At 46.8% G+C, this 27,621-nt stretch overlaps 2 protein-coding genes across 2 annotated transcripts in view; one reads left to right on the forward strand and one right to left on the reverse strand.

Annotated features, from left to right (window-relative positions):
- Nucleotides 1-2,740: 2,740 nt before the first annotated feature.
- Nucleotides 2,741-5,473, reverse strand: myct1b (myc target 1b). Its single transcript, XM_080480299.1, has 2 exons — nt 5,309-5,473; nt 2,741-3,979 (listed from the first exon to the last, which is right to left on the reverse strand). Exons 1-2 carry the CDS (start codon nt 5,361-5,363, stop codon nt 3,459-3,461), a joined length of 576 nt encoding a protein of 191 aa, XP_080336425.1. The 5' UTR covers nt 5,364-5,473; the 3' UTR covers nt 2,741-3,458.
- A 12,577-nt stretch (nt 5,474-18,050) lies between these two features.
- The window catches only part of syne1b (spectrin repeat containing, nuclear envelope 1b), a gene marked incomplete at its 5' end in the record, with an annotated part of 101,104 nt that continues 91,533 nt past the window's right edge, over nt 18,051-27,621 (forward strand). The window contains 2 exons of the mRNA XM_080480598.1: nt 18,051-18,126; nt 19,698-19,759. Coding sequence (XP_080336724.1) covers nt 18,051-18,126; nt 19,698-19,759 — 138 coding nt within the window. The remainder of the gene's footprint in view (nt 18,127-19,697; nt 19,760-27,621) is intronic.

Genomic DNA, 27,621 nt, shown 5'->3' on the forward strand with positions numbered 1-27,621 from the left:
CCCTACTGAGTGACCAGGCTGGACGGCGAGACAGGAAACACACGTTACTGAGTGACCAGGCTGGACGGCGAGACAGGAAACACACGTTACTGAGTGACCAGGCTGGACGGCGAGACAGGTAACACACGTTACTGAGTGACCAGGCTGGACGGCGAGACGGGTAACACACGTTACTGAGTGACCAGGCTGGACGGCGAGACGGGTAACACACGTTACTGAGTGACCAGGCTGGACGGCGAGACGGGTAACACACGTTACTGCACCAACAAATACTTCTACTGTCAGTCTGTATCGACCAATCAGGTTTCACGAGAGGACTACTGAGTGGCGGTTAGAGAAACGATCGTCCTCACCAGCATCGTCACTCAGTGCAGCTCAGACTTGAACATGGTGAATGAGTGAATCATGAGCTCCTGCTGCTCACAATGTCCTGTTGTTCTATTATTCACTGCGTGTGGAGCAGCTCCAGCACCTCGTCTCCTCGTTACATCACCACCACAGCCTGTCCTTCATCCACTCTGTGTGTGTGTGTGTGTGTGTGTGTGTGTGTGTGTGTGTGTGTGTGTGTGTGTGTGTGTGTGTGTGTGTGTGTGTGTGTGTGTGTGTGTGTGTGTGTGTGTGTGTGTGTGTGTGTGTGTGTGTGTGTGTGTGTGTGTGTGTGTGGCACAAATGAAAATACCTCATAGTTCCTGGACATGTTGAGTTAAATTCCCTCCATTGAAGTTTTCCATATTCCCATTCAGGAGATGCACTGAAGAGTCACGGCTGCTCGGTTCGGTGGTTCGGCAGTTCGATGTTCCTCTCTACCTGTCGGGAGGTAAAGTGCATCACACCTTCTGAACGTCCTGCTGCAGTGAACAAAACCACCGTGATTCAACAAGTCAGGAACCTGGAGCCTGAAACAGACACGCTTCTTCTTAAAATAGCAGCCTTGTCATTCAGAGCTTCAACCTTGAGATTCGGTGTTTCTATGCAACAGCAGCGCTCGTCACCATGGAGCCGCTGTCCACCGCACACTCCATCCTGCTGCACCACACACTCCATCCTGCTGCCTGCTGCACCGCACACACTCCATCCTGCTGCACCGCACACTCCATCCTGCTGCACCGCACACTCCATCCTGCTGCACCGCACACTCCATCCTGCTGCACCGCACACTCCATCCTGCTGCACCGCACACACTCCATCCTGCTGCACCGCACACTCCATCCTGCTGCCTGCTGCACCGCACACACTCCATCCTGCTGCCTGCTGCACCGCACACACTCCATCCTGCTGCACCGCACACACTCCATCCTGCTGCCTGCTACACCGCACACACTCCATCCTGCTGCACCGCACACACTCCATCCTGCTGCACCGCACACACTCCATCCTGCTGCACCGCACACTCCATCCTGCTGCACCGCACACACTCCAACCTGGCAACTCAAAGATTCACGTTACATATTCAGGAATAAAACCTTCACTAATCAATACCCAAACCTTGATCAGTCATTAACCTATCATTAACCGATTATTAACCGATCATTAACCGATTATTAACCGATCATTCACCGATCATTCACCACATCTGCTGCTGAATAACAAAACACTGTGACAATACGATCAAACGGAGGCTGAAGAAAACCACCACCTTGATTTTAAACCTGAAGATTTCAAATCCCCATGAAGTGGAGGAAACAGCAGCTCGTCATTCTGGAGGTTCGAGACCAGATGAGACATGAAGGTTTTTCTCATTGATGCGGGTCGAGGTGGACAGTGAGAGGATGAGGAGAGATGAGCTGGACTGCAGACTTGCAGCTGGACCTACCTCACGCCCCACCGCTCCACTGCACCACTGCACCACCGTTCCACCGCACCACCGTTCCACTGCACCACCGTTCCACCGTTCCACCGCACCACCGTTCCACCGTTCCACCGTTCCACTGCTCCACCGTTCCACCGTGCCGGGGTGTTTCACGCTCTTTCCGCAGGCGCACCGGGGCTGTGGCTTTAAACCACGGGTGGCCATGAGGGAGATAATCCGGAAAATAGACCTCGAATTTCAAATACGGCTAAAACAAACACACCAGGATCCACAATGACTCCATTGATCATCAATCGGTTGATCAGAGTTTATATTGACCATCACGTGGAGTTTGTGTCGATTTTGTTTAAAATTACACTTTGCCTCTCTTCAAAAGGGGGTTTCTCTCCTAATGGCAACCCCACCCGTCTTTACTATAGGACTGGATTCCAGACTTAAAGTTAGACCTCCTTCCCCCTCTCCCCCTACATTTGTTCATCCCTCATCCCTCCCTGACGCTCACCCTCCCTCCATCCCTCTCCCTATCCTCCCTCCACCTCACCCTCCCTCCCTCTCACCCCCTTCCATCCCTCGCCCTATCCTCCCTCCATCCCACCCTCCCTCCCTCCCTCCCTCTCACCCCCTTCCATCCCTCGCCCTATCCTCCCTCCATCCCACCCTCCCTCCCTCCCTCCCTCTCACCCCCTTCCATCCCTCTCCCTATCCTCCCTCCATCCCTCCCTCCATCTTTCCATCATCTTTTCACCCCTCTCTGCCTCCCTCCATTCCACCCATCCTCCGTCTATCCACCACTCCCTCTCTCCCTCCCTCCATCCCTCTCCTTTCCTCCTTCAATACCACCCTCCCTCCCCCCTCTCTCCATCCCTCCACCATCCCTCTGTTTCTATTTTGCATCAAACTGGTATAAAGCAGATTTAAAAGTCAGAAATAGAAACTTTCATTTCGTATTTTATTTCCACAGGTTCAGATCATCGTCTGTTTTCTTTGTTGTGTTTCCAGTTCATGTGACTCTTAAATTAAGTTTTCTCTCGTCTTCACTCGTTCACAACACAGTGACCAGAATTCCACCAAGCCACAGACACAGATCAATCAAAGTGATCACATGACAGGAAGTTCACTGAAACTGTTTTGATAATCGTGGAGTTTTCCCATCATGCTTCTGTGATGTAACTTTTCTCTCTTTTCACGGGTTAACTTTTGAAAATACTGCAACAATCGATCAAGAAGATAATGTGGAATGTTGACAATTTTGACTCAGTTATAGACCCAGAAACCTTCCCAGACCTGGTCCTGATCACTGGGGGGTCCTGGAACCCACTGGGCAGATCACTGGTAGGTCCTGGAACCCACTGGGCAGATCACTGGGGGTTCTACAACCCTCTGGGCAGATCACTGGGGGTTCTGGAACCCACTGGGCAGATCACTGTTGGTCCTCAATTTATCTCAGTTTGGTGTCGGAGTCAGTGCCGACAAGTCATCAGCAGATATCAGGACGTTTGTGAAGAAGAGGGTCTGCAGACCGGATCTGAAGGATTCCAGAGTCATGAAATGATGAAGTGCTTCAGGTTCACTCTTGATCTGGTTCTGCAGATGGCCTTGTGCAGGCTAGAAGATCCATTTAGTCCCAGAGTGTCCGTGTCGTGGTGTTTCAGGTGCACGTCTCGTCAAAGGCATGGATGACGCTGTCGTAAGCAGGGGGCGGAGTCTGTGACGGCAGGAAGCCCTTCAGGCCGTTGCTGCCCAGCCAGAAGGAGTGTCTCTTGTTGGGCACCAGGGCAGTGGAATCGCAGGAGTTTGAGACGGCGGCGTCCTCCAACCCGGCGGCGTCCTCTGATCGGGCCAGCGCCGTGTCTGCTCCCAGGTCCAGACTGGGTCTGCTCTTCTTGGGCAGAGGGCGGAAGGTGGAGGACTCTGATCCGGGCTTGGTCCCCAGGGGGCCCACCGGCTCCAGGGAGGGCTGCCTGTACACGCTCAGGAAGGTGCTCCGGTACAGGCCCAGCTGGCCGCTCGCCGACTCCGGCGCTCGTGAAGCCCCGGGCCGGTTCCTGGAGCGCCGGGTGATCTTGGCCGAGGCTCTACGTCTGGACGCCCAGGTGAGCAGGACATAGACCAGAGCACCCAGCAGGAGCCCGACCAGAACCGACAGGCAGAACACCAGGACCAGGTCGCCTGCAGGACGGGAGGAGCAGACAGATGTTCAGCAGAGGAAACACGTCGTGTCGCGCTGGACAAATTGTCTTTTTTCCAAACTCGATGTTTCAGTGAGAAACAAAGACAACGGAACAGAAAACAGATTATTTGAGGGAAGTTGTATTTATCTCATTTCTCATCGCCTGGATCCACTTTTTTCCCACCTGCTGTGACAGTTCAGTCTCACCACTGTCTCATCACTGTCTCATCACTGTCTCATCGCTGTCTCATCACTGTCTCATTATGGTCTCATCACTGTCTCATTATGGTATCATCACTGTATCATCGCTGTCTCATCACTGTCTCATCACTGTCTCATCACTGTCTCATTACTGTCTAATAACGGTCTCATCACCATCTCATCACTGTCTCATTACCGTCTCATCACTGTTTCATTACTGGCTCATTGCTGTCTCATCACCATCTCCTCGCTGTCTCATTGCTGTCTCAACACGGTCTCATCACTGTCCCAGCATCACTGTCTCATCACCGTCTCATCATTGTCTCAGCACTGTTTCATTACTGTATCATCAAGGTCTCAATATCAGTCTCATCGCCTTCTCATTACCGTCTCATTACCGTAATCATTGTCTCATCACCGTCTCATCACCATATCATCACTGTCCAACCATTCTGTCATCTCTGTCTCATTACGGTCTCATCACGGTCTCATTTCAGTCTCATTATCATCTCAGCACTGTCTCATCACTGTCTCATTAGGGTATCATCACCGTCTCATCACCATCTCATTGCAGTGTCATCCCTGTTAGAACGATGGTCTAACTTCAACCGAACTTTTTAAAGAGCAGTTCAAAAGTAATCCTCACTTCAAGTAGTTTAACAGAAGTAAACATTTCCCAGTATTTCCTCGATGACATTACTTGTACTTTTGTAAAATTAGATACAGTAATTGCACTTGTTTAGTACAATTATTTTTCTTATTTATTTCTATTGTACTTAAAGTTTAAGCATACTTAAGTATAATTTACCCCAAGTTATCTACTTAACTACCTTTAGAACCTTGTAGAATGACCACTTTGTGAATTCTTATATATTTCAGTAAAGATGAACTTTTGGAAAGTGTCTGAGAAAAGTACTTTGCAGTTTTACTCCAGCATTTTCTTGTTTTCCCTCTGCCTCTATTGGCGCCGTTCTTCTCAACTCGGCATCGGTTGGATGATAATGAGACATCAGTTTGTACGTCACACGAGTGTCTGTCCATCAGAATTCCCCACAGGAGGACTGGATGTCTCTCCTGTCGTAGTCCGACCCGCAGCCTCCGGCCGACCGACGGAAAGCTGAACTTACCCAGGTTAAAAGATGAGAATATCTCCAGGAGGGGGTGTGTGTCGTTGTGAGCCATGGTTCCACCAGGAGCTGCCGTTCCTTCTCACACTGATTCAACACGGCTCCTTCCCTCGCCGCCTCCACCGTGCAGCCGGAAACTTTGCTGTCGCGCTTCCTTCCCGCTCTGGCTTTAAAATTAGCAGAGACATTCTTATCTGTGTGGGACAAAACCCTGGACAGGAGGCCTGCTTCCTTTTGCATCATTTCCTTTGGATCAATAAGGTTAACAAAGGCCTATTGGCCGCGTTTCCTCGGTGGCCTGTGTTGAATCTGCAACATGTTTGATCCGGAGTGAAGTCCGGCCGTCAGCAGGAGCTCACACTGAGTTTCACTCCCAGGAACAAAGTCCTGGAAAGTTTTCTACTGTCTCCACCGGTGTTGGTCAAGTTACTTGGTAAATAGTAATTAGTTACTGATTACTTCCCCGAGAAAGTAATGACATGAAAGTAACTTTACTGATTACTTATTTCCAAAAGTAATTGTTTACTTCAGTCACTTTTAAGTACTTTGGATATAAAGCAGTCGGGCTTTCTGTAGATTCCATAATATAAAACTGAATCAAATGAAACTTTCCCTTCTTAAACGTTGCGTCTTAAACAGTTTCTCACTTTAAACCTATTTTCTGAACTTTGCACCATATTTTAATGAAATAAAGCAAGTATCTATTCTGTCAACTCGTGTTTTTTTTTCACATTTGGGCATCCAAAATAAAAATGCACTCCATCAATCGAATAGATAAATGAAGGAAGTGGGTTCAGCAGTAAACTACCATCACTGGTCTCCACAACGTTCTGGATGACTTTGAAATGCGGCCATGGTCCGAGGAGTGAGCAGAGCCTCGTGTTTCTGTGGGGATTTCCTTCCATTGTCGGCCTCCTCCCACTGCTGCAGCTTTAACATGACTTCACTTCAGCCACAACTCTACGTGTAAATATACATAGTCGGGAACATCAGAGGAATTTTCTGTTAAAAAGAAGTAAGTGCAAAAAATGCAAATGGGAAAGTTTTAATATTAATTCAAAATGTGGGAGTCAATAGTAAGATATGATTTTAAGAGTAGGGAAGTTTATTAAATGGATTTAGTGTCTGAGAAATACAGGAAAATACCGACAATTACAGTTACTTACAGTAATCTGACTTCGGTCGTACTTTTAGTTTTTGCAGCGCAAACTCACTGTGTGTGTGTGTGTGTGTGTGTGTGTGTGTGTGTGTGTGTGTGTGTGTGTGAGAGAGAGAGAGAGAGAGAGAGGGGCTGAATAACAAAGCTCTTTGTCCACCAGACCCTCCTCCAGGGTCAGCGGCTCTACACAGCGGTGTTACAGAGAGTTCTGCAGGGCTGCTGACTGATGTACCCTCCTCTGTGGCTCATTGAAGCCAAACTGGACATTTGGAGTGTTCACGATGAGAGACAGATGCTGCTCACTTGACCTGGAGAGAAGTCAACAAACTGACATTAAAGAGTGTGGTGTTTTATTTTCTGCTCTATTTGAGCGTGCTTCTCTTTTCTTCTAATATGGTTCCTCTACATTAATTACATGTTTATATATTCCATGCGGCAGAGCTGAAATCCAAAGTAAATTAAAACCAGAAGAGAAAAGTAAAAACATAAACAAGGTCAAGATCTGTTAGCCCTCATCTTCTTCATTTCAAACTGAATATCAGGCCTTTTTGGGTCAACTGCTCCCTCTAGTGGAACTTGCAGGAACGTCCTTCATGCGTTTATATACTGTACACTCCTCATCGTATGACGAGTTTAAAAAAAATGCTAGAATTTGCATTTTACTGTTGGATCTTAAAAAGGTTCTAAGTAGAGCTTCAAACTACAAAAAGAAGAAACTGGAGTAGGAGACAAAAGAAATTTGAGCAGGTAATATATTGGAAACAACAATTTAACTGAAAGAGGCTGTTCATCAGCTGATCAAATGTTCAAGACCACAGCCCCGGACAGACTGGACTCAGTGAGACAGGCTGCTGAGGTTGGACGCAGTGAGACAGACTGGACATAGTGAGACAGGCTGCTTAGGCTGGACTCAGTGAGACAGGCTGCTGAGGTTGGATGCAGTGAGACAGACTGGACATAGTGAGACAGGCTGCTAAGGCTGGACTCAGTGAGACAGGCTGCTGAGGTTGGACGCAGTGAGACAGACTGGACATAGGGAGACAGGCTTCTGAGGTTGGACGCAGTGAGACAGACTGGACGCAGTGAGACAGGCTGGATGCAGTGAGACAGGCTGCTAAGGCTGGACTCAGTGAGACAGGCTGCTGAGGTTGGACGCAGTGAGACAGACTGGACATAGTGAGACAGGCTGCTGAGGTTGGATGCAGTGAGACAGACTGGACGCAGTGAGACCGGCTGCTAAGGTTGGACGCAGTGAGATAGACTGGACTCGGTGAGACAGGCTGCTGAGGTTGGACGCAGTGAGACAGACTGGACTCAGTGAGACAGGCTGCTGAGGTTGGACGCAGTGAGACAGACTGGACGCAGTGAGACAGACTGGACACAGTGAGACAGTCTGGACACAGTGAAACAGGCTGCTGAGACTGGACGCAGTGAGAGAGACTAATCACAGTGAGACAGTCTGGACACAGTGAAACAGGCTGCTGAGGCTGGACGCAGTGAGAGAGACTAATCGCAGTGATACAGACTCCAGTGTGTCTCAGTGAGATAGACTGGACGCAGTGAAACAGGCTGCTGAGGCTGGACGCAGTAAGACAGACTGGACACAGTGAGACAGTCTGGACACAGTGAAACAGGCTGCTGAGGCTGGACGCAGTGAGAGAGACTAATCGCAGTGATACAGACTGGAGTGTGTCTCAGTGAGATAGACTGGACGCAGTGAAACAGGCTGCTGAGGCTGGACGCAGTAAGACAGACTGGACACAGTAAGACAGACTGGACACAGTGAGACAGACTGAATGCAGTGAGGCAGTCATTTTGAATTTCATCAAAGATCCTGGACAGGTGGGGACAGGTGAGGACAGGTGGGGACCATCAGTGAGCATGAAACAGTATTTCAAGTTTCATAAAGTATGTTGTATAATCAGAGTGTATTTTCAGCTCTGTGCTCACAGACGCAGAAGCGAGGGAGGCATTTTGGCAGCGACGCAGAACTCTTCGTAACACCCACCACGGCACTTTGACTGTTACCGTGGTAACGAGGCAACAGAGCCGCTTCCGGTGAAGAAATGATGCTCCGCCGCTCACAGCGGTAAGAACCGACATATACACACACACTTTCACACACTTTCAAACTCATTAGACACCAGGTAATCATGTTCACTACGTTTACAGGCTGTTTCCCCCGTTATTCTGTTACTTTAGAGGTTTTAGGACAACTTCTGCTTTAATTGGAAGGTTTTATTTTCGAAACTTCCGTTGAATTCAAGCCGTGCAGAAACTGAAACGCTGAATCGTCCAGGTGAATAATATCACTAAATACTGTAAAGTGAGTTTGCTGCTCACGCCTTTTAATGCCAAGTACTTTAAATGTTAATACTGAGCCCACTTTGGCACCTTTTATGACCAAATTCAGACATTTTCTTACTTCCTTTTTAACTTTCCGCCTCAGAGTTTCGAGAAAAAAGTTCACTTCCTGACTCTTTTCATAATTGAATCAAGTAACTCCCCTCATATCAGTTAATCCTCGTTAATCCCAACGTGTTTCTGTTTTCACTTCTTATTGAGTCGCTCTGTCTTTTTTGAATAGTCACTTCCGGTAAATTATCACTTTTTTGCACGTGAACATGATCCAAAACCTTGAAATATTTCAAACTAAATCATTTAGTTAATTCACGTGAATACCAAGTACACAAAGGAACATTCTGGATTATTTACACCTTGATTTTCCTGACTGTGGCACATCAGCATGTTTAATATTCACTTTTCTACATTTTGTTGGTTGATGTTATGTTGAGGAATGATAATTACAGTTTCAGAGTAAAACAAATGTCACAAGTTGATAATAATATAGAAAATCCTATAAAGTCAAATATCGTTCCACACATTTGCATGAAAAGTTCAGTTAGTGGTTAGTGTGACACCTGACCAGGTTAACCTGTGATGGACCAGGTGAACATGTGACCAGGTGAACTAGTGACCAGGTGAACTAGTGACCGACCAGGTGACCATGTGACTGACCAGGTGAACTAGTGACCAGGTGACCATGTGACTGATCAGATGACCATGTGACTGACCAGATGAACTAGTGACCAGATGAACATGTGACTGACCAGGTGACCATGTGACTGACCAGGTGAACTAGTGACCAGGTGAACTAGTGACCAGGTGACCACGTGACTGACCAGGTGACCATGTGACTGACCAGGTGAACTAGTGACCAGGTGACCATGTGACTGATCAGATGACCATGTGACTGACCAGATGAACTAGTGACCAGATGAACATGTGACTGACCAGGTGACCATGTGACTGACCAGGTGAACTAGTGACAGGTGACTGACCAGGTGAACATCTGACTGACCAGGTGAACTAGTGACAAGTGACCATGTGACCAAATTAACATGTGACTGACCAGATGAACATGTGACTGACAAGGTGAACTAGTGACAGGTGACTGACCAGGTGAACATGTGACTGACCAGGTGAACTAGTGACAGGTGACCATGTGACCAAATTAACATGTGACTGACCAGATGTGACCAGCAATGAGCTGAACGTCTCTCAAACTGGAATTTCACGACATAAAAAATCTCCAAAAAGTTGTGACCGGTTAGTTAACTGTTCAGCAGTTAGTGAGGGAGGGTTCACCCAGCTAGATAAGATAGAGTGGAAACACAATAACACAGTGTATTATACACACACTATCCTGAAGGTACCGATGGATCGGAGTGTTTCAGCTTCACTTCACATGAGAGGAAGAAAACGTTTCACATCAGTCCAGATGTGGAGGAGAGGAGCTCAGAGGTGTTTTCTACATGAACACAGTGAATTCTGCCCACTTTGTCTTTTTAAAGAAGCCGTTTGAACCTGAAACTGAAACTGAGGCGTCTCTTCACACAAGCTCTTCTCTCTGCAGGCCTCACATGGAAGAAGTGCTTCTATTGGACAGAAAAACTGCTTTCTACTGCATGAAACCTGAGACTCGATTGGACCTGGTCCTGCAGTGAGTTTACAGACCTTAGGGGGGAGGAGGAGGAGGAGGAGGAGGAGGAGGAGGAGGAGGAGGAGGAGGAGGAGGAGGAGGGGTGACGTCCCTCTTAGGACCGTTGTGAACTATCTTCAGCAGTAGAGACGAACCTCCTCACTGCACAGGACTGGACATGGCTTCTTCTAGAACCTTCAGCCGAGGATCTGCAGACATCCTGAACGTCATGCAGAGACTGCAGGGTGAGTGTTTCATCATTATTACCAATATAAGTATCAATACCAATATAAGTATCACTACCAATATAAGTATCACTACCAATATCAATGAAAGTGTCAGCATGTAGATCAGGTGGTTCCAATGCGCCTCCTCACCTCGACATTTCCTGTGCTGGGCACCATGACGCTTCCTGTGCTGGGCACCATGACGCTTCCTGTGCTGGGCACCATGACGCTTCCTGTGCTGGGCACCATGACGCTTCCTGTGCTGGGCACCATGACACTTCCTGTGCTGGGCACCATGACACTTCCTGTGCTGGGCACCATGACGCTTCCTGTGCTGGGCACCATGACACCTCCTGTGCTGGGCACCATGACACTTCCTGTGCTGGGCACCATGACGCTTCCTGTGCTGGGCACCATGACGCTTCCTGTGCTGGGCACCATGACTCTTCCTGTGCTGGGCACCATGACACCTCCTGGGCACCATGACACCTCCTGTGCTGTGTGGGTTCCTGCTCATGTGGGCGTTGTGGGTAACAAGAGGCTGACAGGCCGGACAAGAAAAGCAGGCCAAAGCAATTCTAGAGACTAACATCATGTTGGCGAAAACAGAAGGGAAATCTATAGTGTGGAGGGAAGCACATAATACATGGCAACAGCAATGAGACAAGGAGGAAAGAGGAAGACGTCTGTAAAATATTCAGAATATCATGGGAGGGATGAGGAGTGGAGGAGGCAGGAGGGAAGAAGAGACCGTCTTTATTCATACCTACTGAAATAGTACGAAATACATCATTGAGAATCATCCAATAGGCCGTCTATGTCAAGAGTCAGAAACAGTGGAGCTCGTGCTGGTGAGCTGCAGGAGGTATGGGAGTGAAAGGAGGAATATGATGGAGGAATTGAGGAGAGAAGGAATGGAAGGAGGAGGAGTGAAGGAGATCCTGGAGTGGGAGGGAAGAGGAAGAGGCAGAAGATGTTTAAATAGGTTTCTGAAGGCAACAGGTTTATTGGAGAAAATCTAGAGCGGAGGGAAACAAAGTAAGTAGATAGAACCAGCAGATAGCAGTAGTGCAACGTCACACATGCAAACTGCCATCAAACCCAAAAGAAGAAGAAGAAGGAGAGACTTCCTGTACTGGGCACCATGACACTTCCTGTGTGAGTGGCACCAGACTTCCTGTGTGAGCACCACCACACTTCCTGTGTGAGCTCCTGCTGGCTCCTCTTTTCTTCCACATAATGACTCTACTTGTTACGACCTGGCCGGCGAGGGATCTGGGTGTAACACAGGACAGATAGAATTGTCTTTAAACTCGGTAAATTAAGGTTTACTTTTGCAAATAAAAACAGGGGAACAGTAAACAGAAGCCAAAAGTACAAACTAAAGGTGTCACAGCCACTGAAGACAAGCAAAACCAAGAGGCAGGCGGACGAATCCGTTCTTCCCTTTTAACAGATCAAACCAAAAGAAATCCAGTCAGCTCTCATAGAGCAGCCACTGCCAGAGTCTAATTAAAGAAAATTACAGCAAGATCAGGAACCTAAAAAGTCACATGACAGAGGGGATTACAGCACAGTTTGTAATGCTGAACAAGTAACCCCTAAACAGAGGCGAGCTGTGTCATAAAGCACCACAGGCACACAAACAGCCACCTGGACGGATGCGTCTTCTGGCATCTATGATCTTCCAACCAGCTCCTTGGGACCTGAGCAGACCAAGCTGCACCAAATGACAGCGTGGGTGGGGCATCGACGTAGCCAGCCAATCCAAGGAAGGCACCTGCACAGATCAATTTGCATACAGAAACACACGGGACAGAGGAGAAGGCGAGGAGGCACCAGCCGAGGGCCGTAACAGGCTTGTGTTTTATTAAACAAGTAAAGATTTAGATGGATTCAATAGCATCCTGACTCAACTTGTGGGCTTCTCATCGTAATCATAGTGAAAACAAGAGCAATCGCAGATTTCTGACGTCTACCAAAGGTTGACCTGGACTTAGAAAAAAAATACAAGTTTCCAAATCACCTTCAAAATGGATTCTTCCAGGGCCAAACGTCTGTCTGTGGTGAAAATTCTGACAGAATCCGTGCAGACAACAAATACACACTAATAACTTTGTTACGTCCTTGGTGAACGTAATAATATTTCTCTCGTGTGAAAATGAGCTATATTGTATTTATATGAAGTCGAGTTACAATACATTCAAAAAGGTGAAATATTTGTGGAAACGTAGGAAACAAGTTCACTCAGCAGATCTGATGGATTCAAGAGGTTTGACCCAGAAGGACGATGTGAGGAATCTCAGGGAGGTGAAGCTGGACTGAGGAGTGATGAAGACGAGCTGGAGGTCCGACACAACCAGGAGGTTCCTGTCTGGAGCTGGAGGTCCGACAGAACCAGAACCAGGATGCTCCTGTCTGGAGCTGGAGGTCCGACAGAACCAGAACCAGGGGGTTGCTGTCTGGAGCTGGAGGTCCGACAGAACAAGAACCAGGATGCTCCTGTCTGGAGCTGGAGGTCCGACAGAACAAGAACCAGGATGCTCCTGTCTGGAGCTGGAGGTCCGACAGAACAAGAACCAGGATGCTCCTGTCTGGAGCTGGAGGCTCCACAGTCTGTGGCTCCTGAACTGAATCAGCTTGTTGTGATCAAGAGGGACCTGAGTCTAGAGAGTCGATCTGCTCGGTGAGTCTGGAGAGTCGATCTGCTCGGTGAGTCTGGAGAGGCGATCTGCTCGGTGAGCCTAGAGAGTCGATCTGCTCGGTGAGTCTGGAGAGGCGATCTGCTCGGTGAGTCTAGAGAGTCGATCTGCTCGGTGAGTCTAGAGAGTCGATCTGCTCGGTGAGTCTAGAGAGTCGATCTGCTCGGTGTCTGCTCGCAGCGTCGGGAGCTGGCAGTAGCAGTAAGGTCTCATCTGGAAGAGGTTCTGGAGGTTTTAGTGTCGGGCCTTCTGCTGGCGATCAAACGCAGCTTCCTGTCATTAAAGGCGTCCTGCGGAGGGTCACTGCTCACTCACACACTGCAGCGTCAGCAGCAGCACGTCTGGCAGTCCTGTGTTTCCTCACTGATTAGAGGTTTGAAGCAGATGCATGAGAGACATTTTAAAGCTGTGGACAGTCTTCTCGTCAGGAGACGTCCGTGCTCCCACTTGCTGCTGTGATATTTGTCTGACTGAATATCGGGACAGCCATATTGGTACCAGCTCCAGCGTTTGGGCCAAGATGCCCTGCAGGGGCATTCGAAGCTGTGTTTCCTGGAGGAGTGTGTGTGGCTATGATGACACAATGAAAAATCACCCGTTCATCTTCTATACTCTTCGTCTCAAGGCGTTTCACTTTGGCAGAGGAACCAAAACATTTCTATTGTTTATAATGTTATGGCTCATCAGATATGCTGTGATGGTGGTGTGTGTCCACTCGAGGGCGCCAGAGAACTTTAGCATCTGTGAAGCCGCAGTAGAAATAAACTCAATTCTTCAATTCATCAAGTTCGATCCAGTTTCAGGTGTTGGAGGCGGAGTCTCCTGATCCTGATCAATCCAGGTACATATTGATCAGTCTCATCAGGGGGCCTGACGACTTGACGGGAGATTTTTTAATCTGAAGTGTGAGAAGAGCTAAAGAAGGTGCAGTGACATCCTGAAAGCTTCACAGCAGGCCCGTCAGAGATATGGTGCTGACAGTAAAAGATGTGGTTCCTTCAAAACACAAGTCTAACTGTAGAATATGAATATTGTGACGTGAGGACCATCGCAGCCTTTCTGTCTGGCACACACGTCATCAGGTCGCATCTGGAGCTCACAGCACAAACACCTCTTATTCACCTTATATTCCAAAGTATCCGAGTATTCAAGGTAACGTCCAGATCATCAGTGAGACTTCCTGCAGATCAAAACTCTCAATGAAATGTAACATCCACAATGAGAGGTGTGTGTGTGTGTGTGTGTGTGTGTGTGTCCAGGTGGTCATGACATTGAAGCCTCTTACAGCTGACAGCATGCTGCCTATTCCCTCTCTGACTCTGTTACATTAACCACACACACACACACACACACACACACACACACACACACACACACACACACACACACACACACACACACACACACACACACACACACACACACACACACACACAGATGATCTGTGTTCACTTGTTATCGTTGTAGTGAACTTTATTGTGTTGACAATCTGTTTTCAAACTCAGTCACTGCTCAGTATCCAGCAGACCTTCATCTGTTTCTGGACTGTTGTTACTGTTGGTGTTGTTCCTCTGGATTGCTGTTGGTGTTGTTGGTGTAGATTGTTGTTGGTGTGGATTATTGTTACTGTGGATTGCTGTTGGTGTTGTTGGTGTGGATTATTGTTACTACGGATTGTTGTTGCTGTGGATTATTGTTACTGTGGATTGTTGTTGGTGTGGATTGTTGTTGCAGAGGATTGTTGTTGGTGTGGATTGTTGTTGCTGGGGTGTTTGTTGATGTGGATTGTTGTTCCTGGGGATTGTTGTTGCTGGGGTTGTTGTTTATTTGGATTGTTGTTAGTGTGGACTGTTGTTGCTGAGGATTGTGTTGTTGGTGTGAATTGTTGTTGCAGCGGATTGTTGTTGGTGTTGATTGTTGTTGCTGAGGATTGATAGTGGTGGGGATTGTTGGTGGGGATTGTTGTTGCTGAGGATTGTTGTTGGTGTGGATTGTTGTTGCTGAGGATTATTGTTGGTGGGGATTGTTGTTGCTGGGGTGGTTGTTGATGTGGATTGTTGTTGGTGTGGATTGTTGTTGTGGATTGTTTTTGGTATGGATTGTTGTTGCTGAGGATTATTGTTGGTGTTGATTGTTGTTGCTGGAGATGGTTTTTGCTGAGGATTGTTGTTGGAGTGCATTGTTGTTGCTGATGATTGTTGTTTGGGTGGATTGTTGTTGCTGGGTTGGTTGTTGATGTGGATTGTTGTTCCTGGGGTTGTTGTTTATTTGGATTGTTGTTAGTGTGGACTGTTGTTGCTGAAGATTGTTCTTGGTGTGAATTGTTGTTGCAGAGGATTGTTGTTGGTGTTGATTGTTGTTGCTGAGGATTGATAGTGGTGGGGATTGTTGGTGGGGATTGTTGTTGCTGAGGATTGTTGTTGGTGTGGATTGTTGGTGTGGATTGTTGTTGCTGGGGTGGTTGTTGTTGTGGATTGTTTTTGGTATGGATTGTTTTTGCTGAGGATTGTTGTTGGAGTGCATTGTTGTTGCTGATGATTGTTGTTGGTGTGGATTGTTGTTGCTGAGGACTGTTGTTGATTTGGATTATTGTTGCTGGAGATTGTGGTTGGTGTAGATTGTTTTTGCTGAGGATTGTTGCTGGTGTGGATTGTTGTTGCAGAGGATTGTTGTTGCTGTGGATTGTTGTTGCCGAGGATTGTTGGTGGTGTGGATTGTTGTTGGTGTAGATTATCGTTGGTGTGGATTGTTGTTGCTGTGGATTATTGTTGCTGAGGATTGTTGCTGGTGTGGATTGTTGTTGCAGAGGATTGTTGTTGCTGTGGATTGTTGTTGCTGTGGATTGTTGTTGCCGAGGATTGTTGGTGGTGTGGATTGTTGTTGGTGTAGATTATTGTTGGTGTGGATTGTTGTTGGTGTGGAATATTGTTGCTGAGGATTGTTGCTGGTGTGGATTGTTGTTGCAGAGGATTGTTGTTGCTGTGGATTGTTGTTGCCGAGGATTGTTGGTGGTGTGGATTGTTGTTGGTGTAGATTATTGTTGGTGTGGATTGTTGTTGGTGTGGATTGTTTTTGCTGAGGATTGATAGTGGTGTGGAGTGTTGGTGGGGATTGTTGTTGCTGGGGTGGTTGTTGATGTGGATTGTTGTTGCTGAGGATCGTTAGTGGTGTGGATTGTTTTTGTTGAGGATTGTTGGTGTGGATTGTTGTTGCTGAGGATTGTTGTTGCTGGAGATTGTTGTTAGTGTGGATTGCTGTTGCTGGATATTGTTGTTGCTGAAGATTGTTGTTGGTGTGGATTGTTGTTGTTGGAGATTGATAGTGGTGTGGAGTGTTGGTGGGGATTGTTGTTGGTGTGGATTGTTTTTGTTGAGGATTGTTGTTGGTGTGGATTGTTGTTGCTGAGGATTATCGTTGGTGGGGATTGTTGTTGCTGGGGTGGTTGTTGATGTGGATTGTTGTTGCTGAGGATCGTTAGTGGTGTGGATTGTTTTTGTTGAGGATTGTTGGTGTGGATTGTTGTTGGTGTGGATTGTTGTTGGTGTGGATTATTGTTGCTGAGGATTGTTGTTGCTGGGGTGGTTGTTGATGTGGATTGTTGTTGGTGTGGATTGTTGTGGATTGTTTTTGGTATGGATTGTTGTTGCTGAGGATTATTGTTGGTGTTGATTGTTGTTGCTGGAGATGGTTTTTGCTGAGGATTGTTGTATTCCTCTGACGCCCAGACAGCAGCTGGTGACCCTCAGCATTCATTATTCAGCTCATTTCATTCTGTCTATTCATCAATAAACCAACAGACGATTTGATCAATTTGATAAATTTCACTTCCTCAAAACTCACAAAGAGCATCATGACTGTACAGTTAATGCACACACACACACACACACACACACACACACACACACACACACACACACACACACACACACACACACACACACACACACACACACACACACACACACACACACACACACACACACACACACACACACACACACACACACACAGCTTAGATGAGGATAAAGCAGCCATACTATGACTTCACGGCCTCCTGTGAGCTGATTGGTGGAGCTGCGAACTGATTCCTCTCCAGCCTGAGATGCTGCGATGATCCAGCAGAGGCAGAGCTCGTCCTCGCGTTGCACATCGGACAGAGAGGGGGGGGGCACCGGGGGCAGAGCTCGTCCTCACATCGCACATTGGAGGGAGGGGGGGGGGGCACCAGAGGCAGAGCTCGTCCTCACGTCGCACATCGGAGGGAGGGGGGGGGGCACCAGAGGCAGAGCTCGTCCTCACAGGCATCAGCAGACATGGCTGCTCTGGATGGAAACAACACAGCAAAACGAAGGGATGGGATTGTAAATCAGCCTTTCTGTTAGACCTCCCTGCTGCAGCCTGTGTGTGTGTGTGTGTGTGTGAGAGAGTGTGTGTGAGTGTGTGTGTGTGTGTGTGTGTGAGTGTGTGTGTGCTTCAGGGAGGAGGGGACAGCACAGCTTGCAGCAGCTCTTCAGCTTTCACCGGTGAACCAGATCTGTTTTGTTTCCTGTTGGAAAAAGACTTTTTCTCTCCGGACCTCATCTTCACACACACACACACACACACACCGCTCAGTGTGTTTGTGTGTGTGCGGGGGTTGTGACATGCACAGGGCTGTGGACTGGAGTGTAGAATGGCTCATATTAAGGATATACCTGTGAGGAAGACGTCTTTAAACCTGGTGACCGGATTCTTTCAGTATCTGCGTGGTAAGTGGAGCAGAATCCATCTCTCCTCCTCCATCTATCTCTCTCTCTCTCTCTCTCTCTCTCTCTCTCTCCATCTCTCCTCCAACTCTCCCTCCATCTCTCCTCCAACTCTCTCTCTCTCTCCATCTCTCCTCCAACTCTCCCTCCATCTCTCCTCCAACTCTCTCCCTCCCTCCATCACTCCTCCTCCATCTCTCTCTCTCTCTCTCCCTCCATCTCTCCTCCTCCATCGCTCTCTCTCCAGCTCTCTTCTGTTTGACCTGTAAAGCTCCTAGAGGACGAAACATCTGTGTCAGGCTGTGTGTGTGTGTGTGTGTGTGTGTGTGTGTGTGTGTGTGTGTGTGTGTGTGTGTGTGTGTGTGTGTGTGTGTGTGTGTGTGTGTGTGTGTGTGTGTGTGTGTGTGTGTGTTATGCTCCAGTGGGCATCCCCCTGTGGGTCATGGTGATGCTTCACTCTTCCCTCGCGTTCGCAGTGCTTCCTGGATCACGTGACCGTCAGTATGGAGGGTGGACGTTTAAAAATGGCCACTCAGTGCCGTGTGCAGCGCAAGCCAGCCAGCGTGATGGAGTGTGAGGGGGTGAAAGGGTGTGAGGGTGTGAGAGGGGTGAGAGGGTGTGTGAGGGGATGAGAGAGGGGTGTGTGAGGGGGTGAGTGGGGTGTGAGAGGGGTGTGTGGGGGGGTTTGGGGTGTGAGGGGTTGTGTGAGGGGTGTCAGGGAGTGAGGGGTGAGAGTGTTTGAGTAGGGGTGTGAGGGGTATAAGGAGGTGAGAGGGTGTGTGAGGAGTTGAGTGGAGTGTGTGAGGGGAAGAGTGGGGTGTGAGAGGGGTGTGAGGGGTTATGTGATTGCGTAAGTGGGGTGTGTGAGGGGGTGACAGGGTGTGAGATGGTGTGTGAGGGGGTGAGAGGGGTCTGTGAGGGGGGTGAGGGTGTGTATAAGGGAGTGTGAGGGGCTGTGAGGGGGGGTGAGATAGGGGATGAGGGGTGTAAGAGGTGTTAGGGGGTGTGACTGGTTGTGAGGGGTGTGGGTTAGCTCGCTGCATAACTTCACCCTCAACTCATTCTCTTACATCTTCATGACCTTTGACCTCTCAGGAGTTCTAGTTCTCCACATTGTTTACTAAACCGTGGCAGCAGCTCTGCTACTGAACACCTCAGAGTTTATGACTGTGGTGGACTGTGTTGGACTGTGTTGGACTGTGGGGGACTGTGGTGGGATGATCACTACTCCTGATAAAAACATTCCTGATCAATAGCCCTGCTGCTCTGGAGTCGTCCGTTCAACCAGCCTCAGAAACCTCAAGTAGTGTTTGATCAGGACACATCTCTGGAGCGTCGCTCCGACAGCCGACCACTGACTGCTTTTACCACCTGAGAACTCTACAGTAGGAGAGCTTGTCCTTACAGGCTGTAGCCCCTCCCCCCAGGAGGGCCTGTCCTTTCAGGCTGAACCCCCCCCCCACCCCAATTATTGTCATGTTGTTTTAGTGCTCCACTTCATGTCCACATTTATCTGTGAAAAGTGCTTTATAGATAAATTATTTACTTACTTAACGGGTGTTTCACATTTTCAGATGAGCAAGCGGCCGTCCAGAAGAGAACCTTCACCAAGTGGATGAATTCTCATCTCTCCAAGGTGGGAACCGTTCACTCTCCATGACTCAGCAGTTTGTGTTTCTGGACGTTACTGTATACTGGTTACCTTCACCAACGAAAGTTGGGCAGAAAGTAATGTTCCCGTCTACATGTATTTGTTTGTATGTAAATATGTATGTATGTATTTATGTATGAATTGCATGAAATCTTCAGGGATGATTTGTCATCATTCAAGGACCTATTGATTATATTTTGGGACGATAACTACTAAACATTTCCCAATAAATCCCCCAAAAATTACAAAAAAGGGAGGCACCTCATGGAGGAGATCAAAGGAGATCAGCGTCTGTTGCCATGGAGACGCTCCCTGCTCAGTGTTTCACACAGTGATGTAGCTACCTGACAGGCTTGTTAGCATCGATATGAGCTAATGGCTATCATGCTAGCGATGCTAACTCAGTTCCACAAACAAATGTGGCGATAGTGAAGGTCTGCGCTCTACCGAGTGTAGCTCTATTTTATTTATTGGTTGAAGCTCAGACTTTGTTACTCATCGTCTCTCTTTTGCTTTGTGAAATTGAGGCGTTTGCAGTAACAGTCTGATAGGTTTGATCACCCAACACGTCTCACTCCATGCTCTCACTTATTGTCAAGCACAAGCCAATGAACACATGAACGATGGTGTTGAGCTGATGGTTCCTGTGTGGACTGCACCTGCAGAACCTTCCCAGCAGCTCAGTGTAACTCCTCCCCTCTGCTCGTTTAGTGAAACCGCTGCTGCTGCACCTCACAAGGACTTTCTGGGATTGATCAGTTTAGTATTGATCAGATTAGTTTGTTCTTCATGTTCAGAATCTACTGCAGCAGCTCTTCTTCTGTCGCGACCTTCATTTATTTAACCCCATTCCTGATATTAACCTACAATATCGGGATATTGAACCAGCATTGTCACTGTATTTCCTCACAATCCTGCTACTGACAGTAATGTGGATACACACAGTAATCTATTACTACTGTCATGGCCCACAATCCCTTGCTACTGACAGTGTAGGGATTTCTTAACTCATAAGGATCACGTGGTACCATTTATGTAGTGTTTTAACAGTTTGGCTATCGATAATAATTATCAAAGATAGTTATTATTTGTGCTTGCCTCTTTAAGAGGCAAGGCGCAAATATTACTATCCTAGGCGGGTCAACAATTTTTCAAAAAGTCTTCTGACACAGTTTTTTCGGCGCGTAACTAGTCCCGCACCTTTTGGAGCAGGTACACAAAAAGCACATTAAAACGTGCGTAAAATTCAGGAATAGTGTGCTATGACTTTTATAAGCGCCACGGCTAACGGTTTCTGGAAAGAAAAGTAACAAACAGCGAAAAATTTCTTATTCAAAGCGGATGGGAACAAAAAAAAAAATTCATACTTTTCCAACGCCAGATTACGTCGCCATATTTTCAGCAACAGACTTGATTAAAATTTTAAAACGTTGCCTCTCTTGTCTTCTATTCTGAAGTGAAAACATATTTTTCACATCTACGCAAAATTTTAATCTGTGAGCCTTCAAGTTTGATAACGTTTTCAGCCGTTTTTGGAGTTTAACATGGGTGTGTATTGAAAAAGCTTGAGTGGGGAGATTTTCATCAGAGTGGGGGAAGCTGTCGATTTCCCCCCAAAAAAGCCTCTCTCTCTCTCTCGTCGCCATGGCCACATTTCTTCCTCTTTCTCATCATATTATACATGGAAACGTAGCGACAGGCCTTGTGCTTCTAACAAGGGGCCCCTTTTGTCTGGGAAATAAATGGTTCTCTCTAAACAAGAATTAATTGCCAGCAAGTACACGATTTCCTCCCATCCACTCCCATGTATTTTGGTAAGACATTTTCTTGCTCAAACCGAAAAGTTGAGACATTTGTCTCAACTCCTCACAAGGACACGCAACGTTTTTAAAACCTGAGAAGGTCACTATAAGTCCTTCAACTACTTCTGACGCTCACGGTGAAGAAACTTTTCAACCAAGTGTCACAGTTCTCGAACTATAATCAGTTTTTTGGGAGGTGCGCATCACATTTGGATGGAAGGAAAGGAGGCTTGTTGCTTCCTTTAGAACCTCCTTTAGCATTAGAACCACTGATGCTTCCTTTATCAAAGGAGGCGAGCTCATGCTGCCCCACAATTCCTTGTGACAACAACATTTAAAGGGACCCGCTCCTCTGAGTGTTCAGGGAAACTCACGAAGTCGGAAAACGGGAGCAGATCATGTAAGTCACCAAAGCAGTAGTCTGCCTTGAACAACTTTAAATCATATAAAACCCAAATGCGCTTTTTGTAGTCCATTTTAGGAAACTTGTAGTTCTTTCCCCACCACGGCAGACGTCACTAACTTGCTCCACCGTCGCATTATTATGATGTCACCTAGTGAAAGTGCTGTCTGACTGCCACACCACCATGATCACCTTTCACTAACTCCTTTAGGAAGCCTCCTAACACCTTTCCTTAACTCCTTTAGGAAGCCTCCTAACACATTTCAGTAACTCCTTTAGGAAGTCTCCTAACACCTTTCACTAACTCCTTTAGGAAGTCTCCTAACACCTTTCACTAACTCCTTTAGGAAGCCTCCTAACACCTTTCACTAACTCCTTTAGGAAGCCTCCTAACACCTTTCATTAACTCCTTTAGCAAGCCTTCTAACACCTTTCCTTAACTCCTTTAGGAAGCCTCTTCACACCTTTCACTAACTCCTTTAGGAAGCCTCCTAACACCTTTCACTAACTCCTTTAGGAAGCCTCCTAACACCTTTCACTAACTCCTTTAGGAAGCCTCCTAACACCTTTCATTAACTCCTTTAGCAAGCCTTCTAACACCTTTCCTTAACTCCTTTAGGAAGCCTCTTAACACCTTTCACTAACTCCTTTAGGAAGCCTCCTAACACCTTTCACTAATTCCTTTAGGAAGTCTCCTAACACCTTTCCTTAACTCCTTTAGGAAGCCTCCTAACACCTTTCACTAACTCCTTTAGGAAGCCTCCTAACACCTTTCATTAACTCCTTTAGCAAGCCTTCTAACACCTTTCCTTAACTCCTTTAGGAAGCCTCTTAACACCTTTCACTAACTCCTTTAGGAAGCCTCCTAACACCTTTACTAACTCCTTTAGGAAGCCTCCTAACACCTTTCACTAACTCCTTTAGGAAGCCTCCTAACACCTTTACTAACTCCTTTAGGAAGTCTCCTAACACCTTTACTAACTCCTTTAGGAAGCCTCCTAACACCTTTCACTAACTCCATGATGTCATCCAGGGGTTAAGGTAAAGTCCATAGATAAGGAGATAGGAGGGACAATTCGGACGTACCCCAGATTCCAGGTCAGGGGCTCCTGGAGAGTAACCTGTGTGATTTTCAGGTAGATCAGGTATTAGCCTAGCATGCTAGTTAGCATGCTAAAACATTTGTTCAATTGAGCTGATATTTGGGGGGTGGCCTAAAGGGGGGACTAGGGTCATGTTTCACTAGCTATTTATCTGGGTCCCACCCACTTTTGACCCCACCCTAGGGTTAGTAGGAGGTATCGGTCGGCGGCAGGAAGCAAGCACAACAAAATTTACTCTTGAATTTTCTAGTTAATTATGTTATTGAAAATGTAATCTCATCTGTATCAGGTACTTCGGGAACTCCACCTGTTTAACAGGAAATTATGGTCAATTCAGTTATATCAGTCTCATAAGATATACTAAACTATTAATTCGGAATTTGAATTAATAATTAAATCAATCACTATTACCAGAATTAACAGTAAAGCTTGAAGGATTTTGGAGTTCTGGACACAGAAGAGTCGACATTTCATTCACCTTTGTGCTCATTAATAAAACAGCAAGTATGATTCCAAAAGTTATATTTATTAATAATGAAAACAAGTGAAACACAGATTCCAACTACCTAAGTGTGTGTGTGTGTGTGTGTGTGTGTGTGTGTGTGTGTGTGTGTGTGTGTCAGGCCTGGCAGATGGGAGCTATAAGTGATGGCGGTTGTGTGTTTATATGACTGCGTGTTGGTGTGAAAGAGTCTGTGTGTGTTGGTGTGTCTGGTTGTGTATCAGTGTGTATCAGTGTGTGTTAGTGTGTTTTGTTTTGAAACAGTGTGTGTTAGTGTGTATTGTTGTGATTCAGTGTGTGTTAGTGTGTGTGGTTGTGTATCAGTGTGTTGGTGTGTGTGGTTGTGTATCAGTGTGTGTGGTTGTGTATCAGTGTGTTGGTGTGTGTGGTTGTGTATCAGTGTGAGTCCTGGCAGGCTGGCGGTGCAGATGGAGCTATAAGGTGACGGCGCCTCCCTGCAGGCGTTTCTCTGCTTGAATGTTCGTGACACAACAACAATAACGAAGCTCACAGAGTCACATGATCCTGTGGGAACAAAACAACGCTGATGAAATGAACCATGCAGTGACTCCAGATCACAGCCCATGGACACTAACGCCATGCAGTGACTCCAGACCACAACCTATGGACACTAACACCATGCAGTGACTCCAGACCACAACCTATGGACACTAACACCATGCAGTGACTCCAGACCACAGCCCATGGACACTAACGCCATACAGTGACTCCAGACCACAGCCCATGGACACTGACGCCATGCAGTGACTCCAGACCACAACCCATGGACACTAATGCCATGCAGTGACCGTTGCTGTTGGTTACATAATGAACACACAGAGAACCACTGCAGCAGCTCCGGACGCTTCACACTGCGACATGCGGTGGCGTGACGCCACAGCGCTTTGTTCATCTCTTCATCATTATTCAAGCTCTGCTCTCCACCGCTCACTGTGAATACCAAGAATACTGGATCAGTCCCACTGCAGGTTACTGAACACTGCTGAAAAGTGCAGGTTACTGAACACTACTGAACACTGCAAGTTACTGAACACTGTGGAACACTGCAGTGTACTAACCACTGCAGGTTACTGAACACTGCAGGTTACTGAACACTGTGGAACACTGCAGGTTACTGAACACTGTGGAACACTGCAGGTTACTGAACACTGCAGGTTACTGAATACTGCACGTTATTGAACAGTGCAGTTTACTGAACACTGCTGTTTACTCAACACTGCTGAACATTGCAGACATTTATTGAACACTGCAGACAGTTTACTGAACACTGCTGAACACTGCAGGTGGTTTACTGGACATTGCTGAACACTGCAGACAGGTTACTAAACACTTCTGAGCACTGCAGACAGTTTACTGAACACTTCTGAACACTGCAGACAGTTTACTGAACACTGCAGATGGTTAACTGGACATTGCTGAACACTGCAGACAGGTTACTGAACACTGCAGACAGGTTACTGAACACTGCAGACAGTTTACTGAACACTGCAGCTTCCTCGTGGTGTTTCTGCTCTCTGAAGTGTAAATCAGACTCACGCTAATCTAGTTTGTGGGTAAACGTGTTCATCACACCATCATCTCAGTTTGAACTTCCTGTCTTCGTCAATTTAGTTTCCTGTGTCTACTTTTCCACTGTCCTCATCCTGTCACTTTGTTTGTCTTTCCATAGTTTTTTTTCCACTCTGTCATTTTCCAGGATGGACACGAAGTCAGACTCACAGTTTGTGCAGTTTATAGCCGGTTTAAACCAGAGTTCTGTTTGTAGTTAGAATCTTCACTCAGTAGATATATTAACTCACTTTATCAGGCAACGTTTCTTTTGTTCCCATTCAAAACTTTGTTGATGACAATAATATTCCACTTCGTTGAGTCCAGGCTCGTTCCTCTGAGTCACTCTGTGGATTTGATATCAGAGACAATCAGCTGAGTCCATCGCCCCAGAACTGGACAGAACGCCACAGTCCAGGAAACAAACAGTCAGCAAACAGGACCATCAGTTGAGCTGCTCCTCTTCCTCCTCTTCCTCCTCACCATCACATGTTACTGTAACTCACAAACAGGCGGTTTATCTGTGTTATAACTGTATAAGTGTTAGGAGACTTCCTAAAGGAGTTAAGGAAAGGTGTTAGAAGACTTCTTAAAGGAGTTAAGGAAAGGTGTTAGAAGACTTCTTAAAGGAGTTAAGGAAAGGAGTTAGGAGGCTTCCTAAAGGAGTTAGGAAACGTTTTAGGAGACTTCCTAAAGGAGTTATGGAAAGGAGTTAGAACACTTCCTAAAGGAGTTAAGGAAAGGAGTTAGAATACTTCCTAAAGGAGTTAGTGAAAGGTGTTAGGAGACTTCCTAAAGGAGTTAGTAAAGGTGTTAGGAGACTTCCTAAAGGAGTTAGGAAAGGCGATCACGTTGTTTTGACAATCAGACCACACTTCCACTAGGTGGCGTAATAATAATCCGATGGTGGTGAAGGTTAGTGACGTCTGTCGTGGTGAAGAAACTCCAAATGTGATAAAAAGTAGAATAAGGTGGTTCCTCTCACTTCCCCCTGAGGTTCTAACCTCTGATATAATGTCAAATGTAAATCAAAGGAATAGAGGAACTAAAGGGAAACGGCTGCAGGTGAATAAAGAACCAATCAGAGTGAGAACAGGCTGCACTAAAACTGGACTTTACTGTGTTGGTTCTACAACATCCAGAAAATCCCTAGTTGGGATCTGGGTTCTAGATGATTTCAAGTTGTTCTAGGCAGATTATTGTTTTGGTAACTTACATGATCTGCTCCTTTTTCAGTCATCCTGAGTTTCCCTGAACGCTCCGATGAGCGGGTTCCTTTAAATGTTGTCGCCGCAAGGAACTATGGGGGAACATGATCTGGTCTACTTTGGTAAAAGAAGCATCAGTGGTTCCTATGCTAAAGGAGGTTCTAAAGGAAGCATCAGTGGTTCCTAGGCTAAAGGAGGTTCTAAAGGAAGCATCAGTGGTTCCTAGGCTAAAGGAGGTTCTAAAGGAAGCATCCGTGGTTCCATGGTTAAAGGAGGTTCTAAAGGAAGCATCAGTGGTTCCTAGGCTAAAGGAGGTTCTAAAGGAAGCATCAGTGGTTCCTCGGCTAAAGGAGGTTCTAAAGAAGCATCAGTGTTTCCCAGGCTAAAGGAGGTTCTAAAGGAAGCATCAGTGTTTCCTAGGCTAAAGGAGGTTCTAAAGGAAGCATCAGTGGTTCCTCGGTTAAAGGAGGTTCTAAAGAAGCATCAGTGTTTCCTAGGCTAAAGGAGGTTCTAAAGGAAGCATCAGTGGTTCCTCGGCTAAAGGAAGTTCTAAAGAAGCATCAGTGTTTCCCAGGCTAAAGGAGGTTCTAGAGGAAGCATCAGTGTTTCCTAGGCTAAAGGAGGTTCTAAAGGAAGCATCAGTGGTTCCTCGGCTAAAGGAGGTTCTAAAGAAGCATCAGTGTTTCCCAGGCTAAAGGAGGTTCTAAAGGAAGCATCAGTGTTTCCTAGGCTAAAGGAGGTTCTAAAGGAAGCATCAGTGGTTCCTTGGTTAAAGGAGGTTCTAAAGAAGCATCAGTGTTTCCTAGGCTAAAGGACGTTCTAAAGGAAGCATCAGTGGTTCCTCGGCTAAAGGAGGTTCTAAAGAAGCATCAGTGTTTCCCAGGCTAAAGGAGGTTCTAGAGGAAGCATCAGTGTTTCCTAGGCTAAAGGAGGTTCTAAAGGAAGCATCAGTGGTTCCTAGGCTAAAGGAGGTTCTAAAGGAAGCATCAGTGGTTCCTCGGCTAAAGGAGGTTCTAAAGAAGCATCAGTGTTTCCTAGGCTAAAGGAGGTTCTAAAGGAAGCATCAGTGGTTCCTAGGCTAAAGGAGGTTCTAAAGGAAGCATTGAGCCTCCTTTCCTTTGCTTAGTGAGAATTTCAACGCTCTTTATCATGGCCGCCACGTAAACACTTCTGGGGTTAAGGAGAAGTGGATAGGAAAGGAAATAGGAGGGACTATTAGGAGATAGGAGGGACTTTTAAGAGATAGGAGGAACTATCAGG

This window comes from Lipophrys pholis (assembly GCF_963383615.2).
Source record: "Lipophrys pholis genome assembly, chromosome: 14".
NCBI lineage: Eukaryota > Metazoa > Chordata > Actinopteri > Blenniiformes > Blenniidae > Lipophrys > Lipophrys pholis.

Bases quoted from the DNA above. Each gene is read 5' to 3' on its own strand.
- myct1b (XM_080480299.1), bottom strand. From the start codon at position 5,363: ATGGCTCACAACGACACACACCCCCTCCTGGAGATATTCTCATCTTTT. The intron at 3,980-5,308 runs GTAAGTTCAGCT...CCCGTCCTGCAG, and splicing joins ATTCTCATCTTTTAACCTGG to GCGACCTGGTCCTGGTGTTC.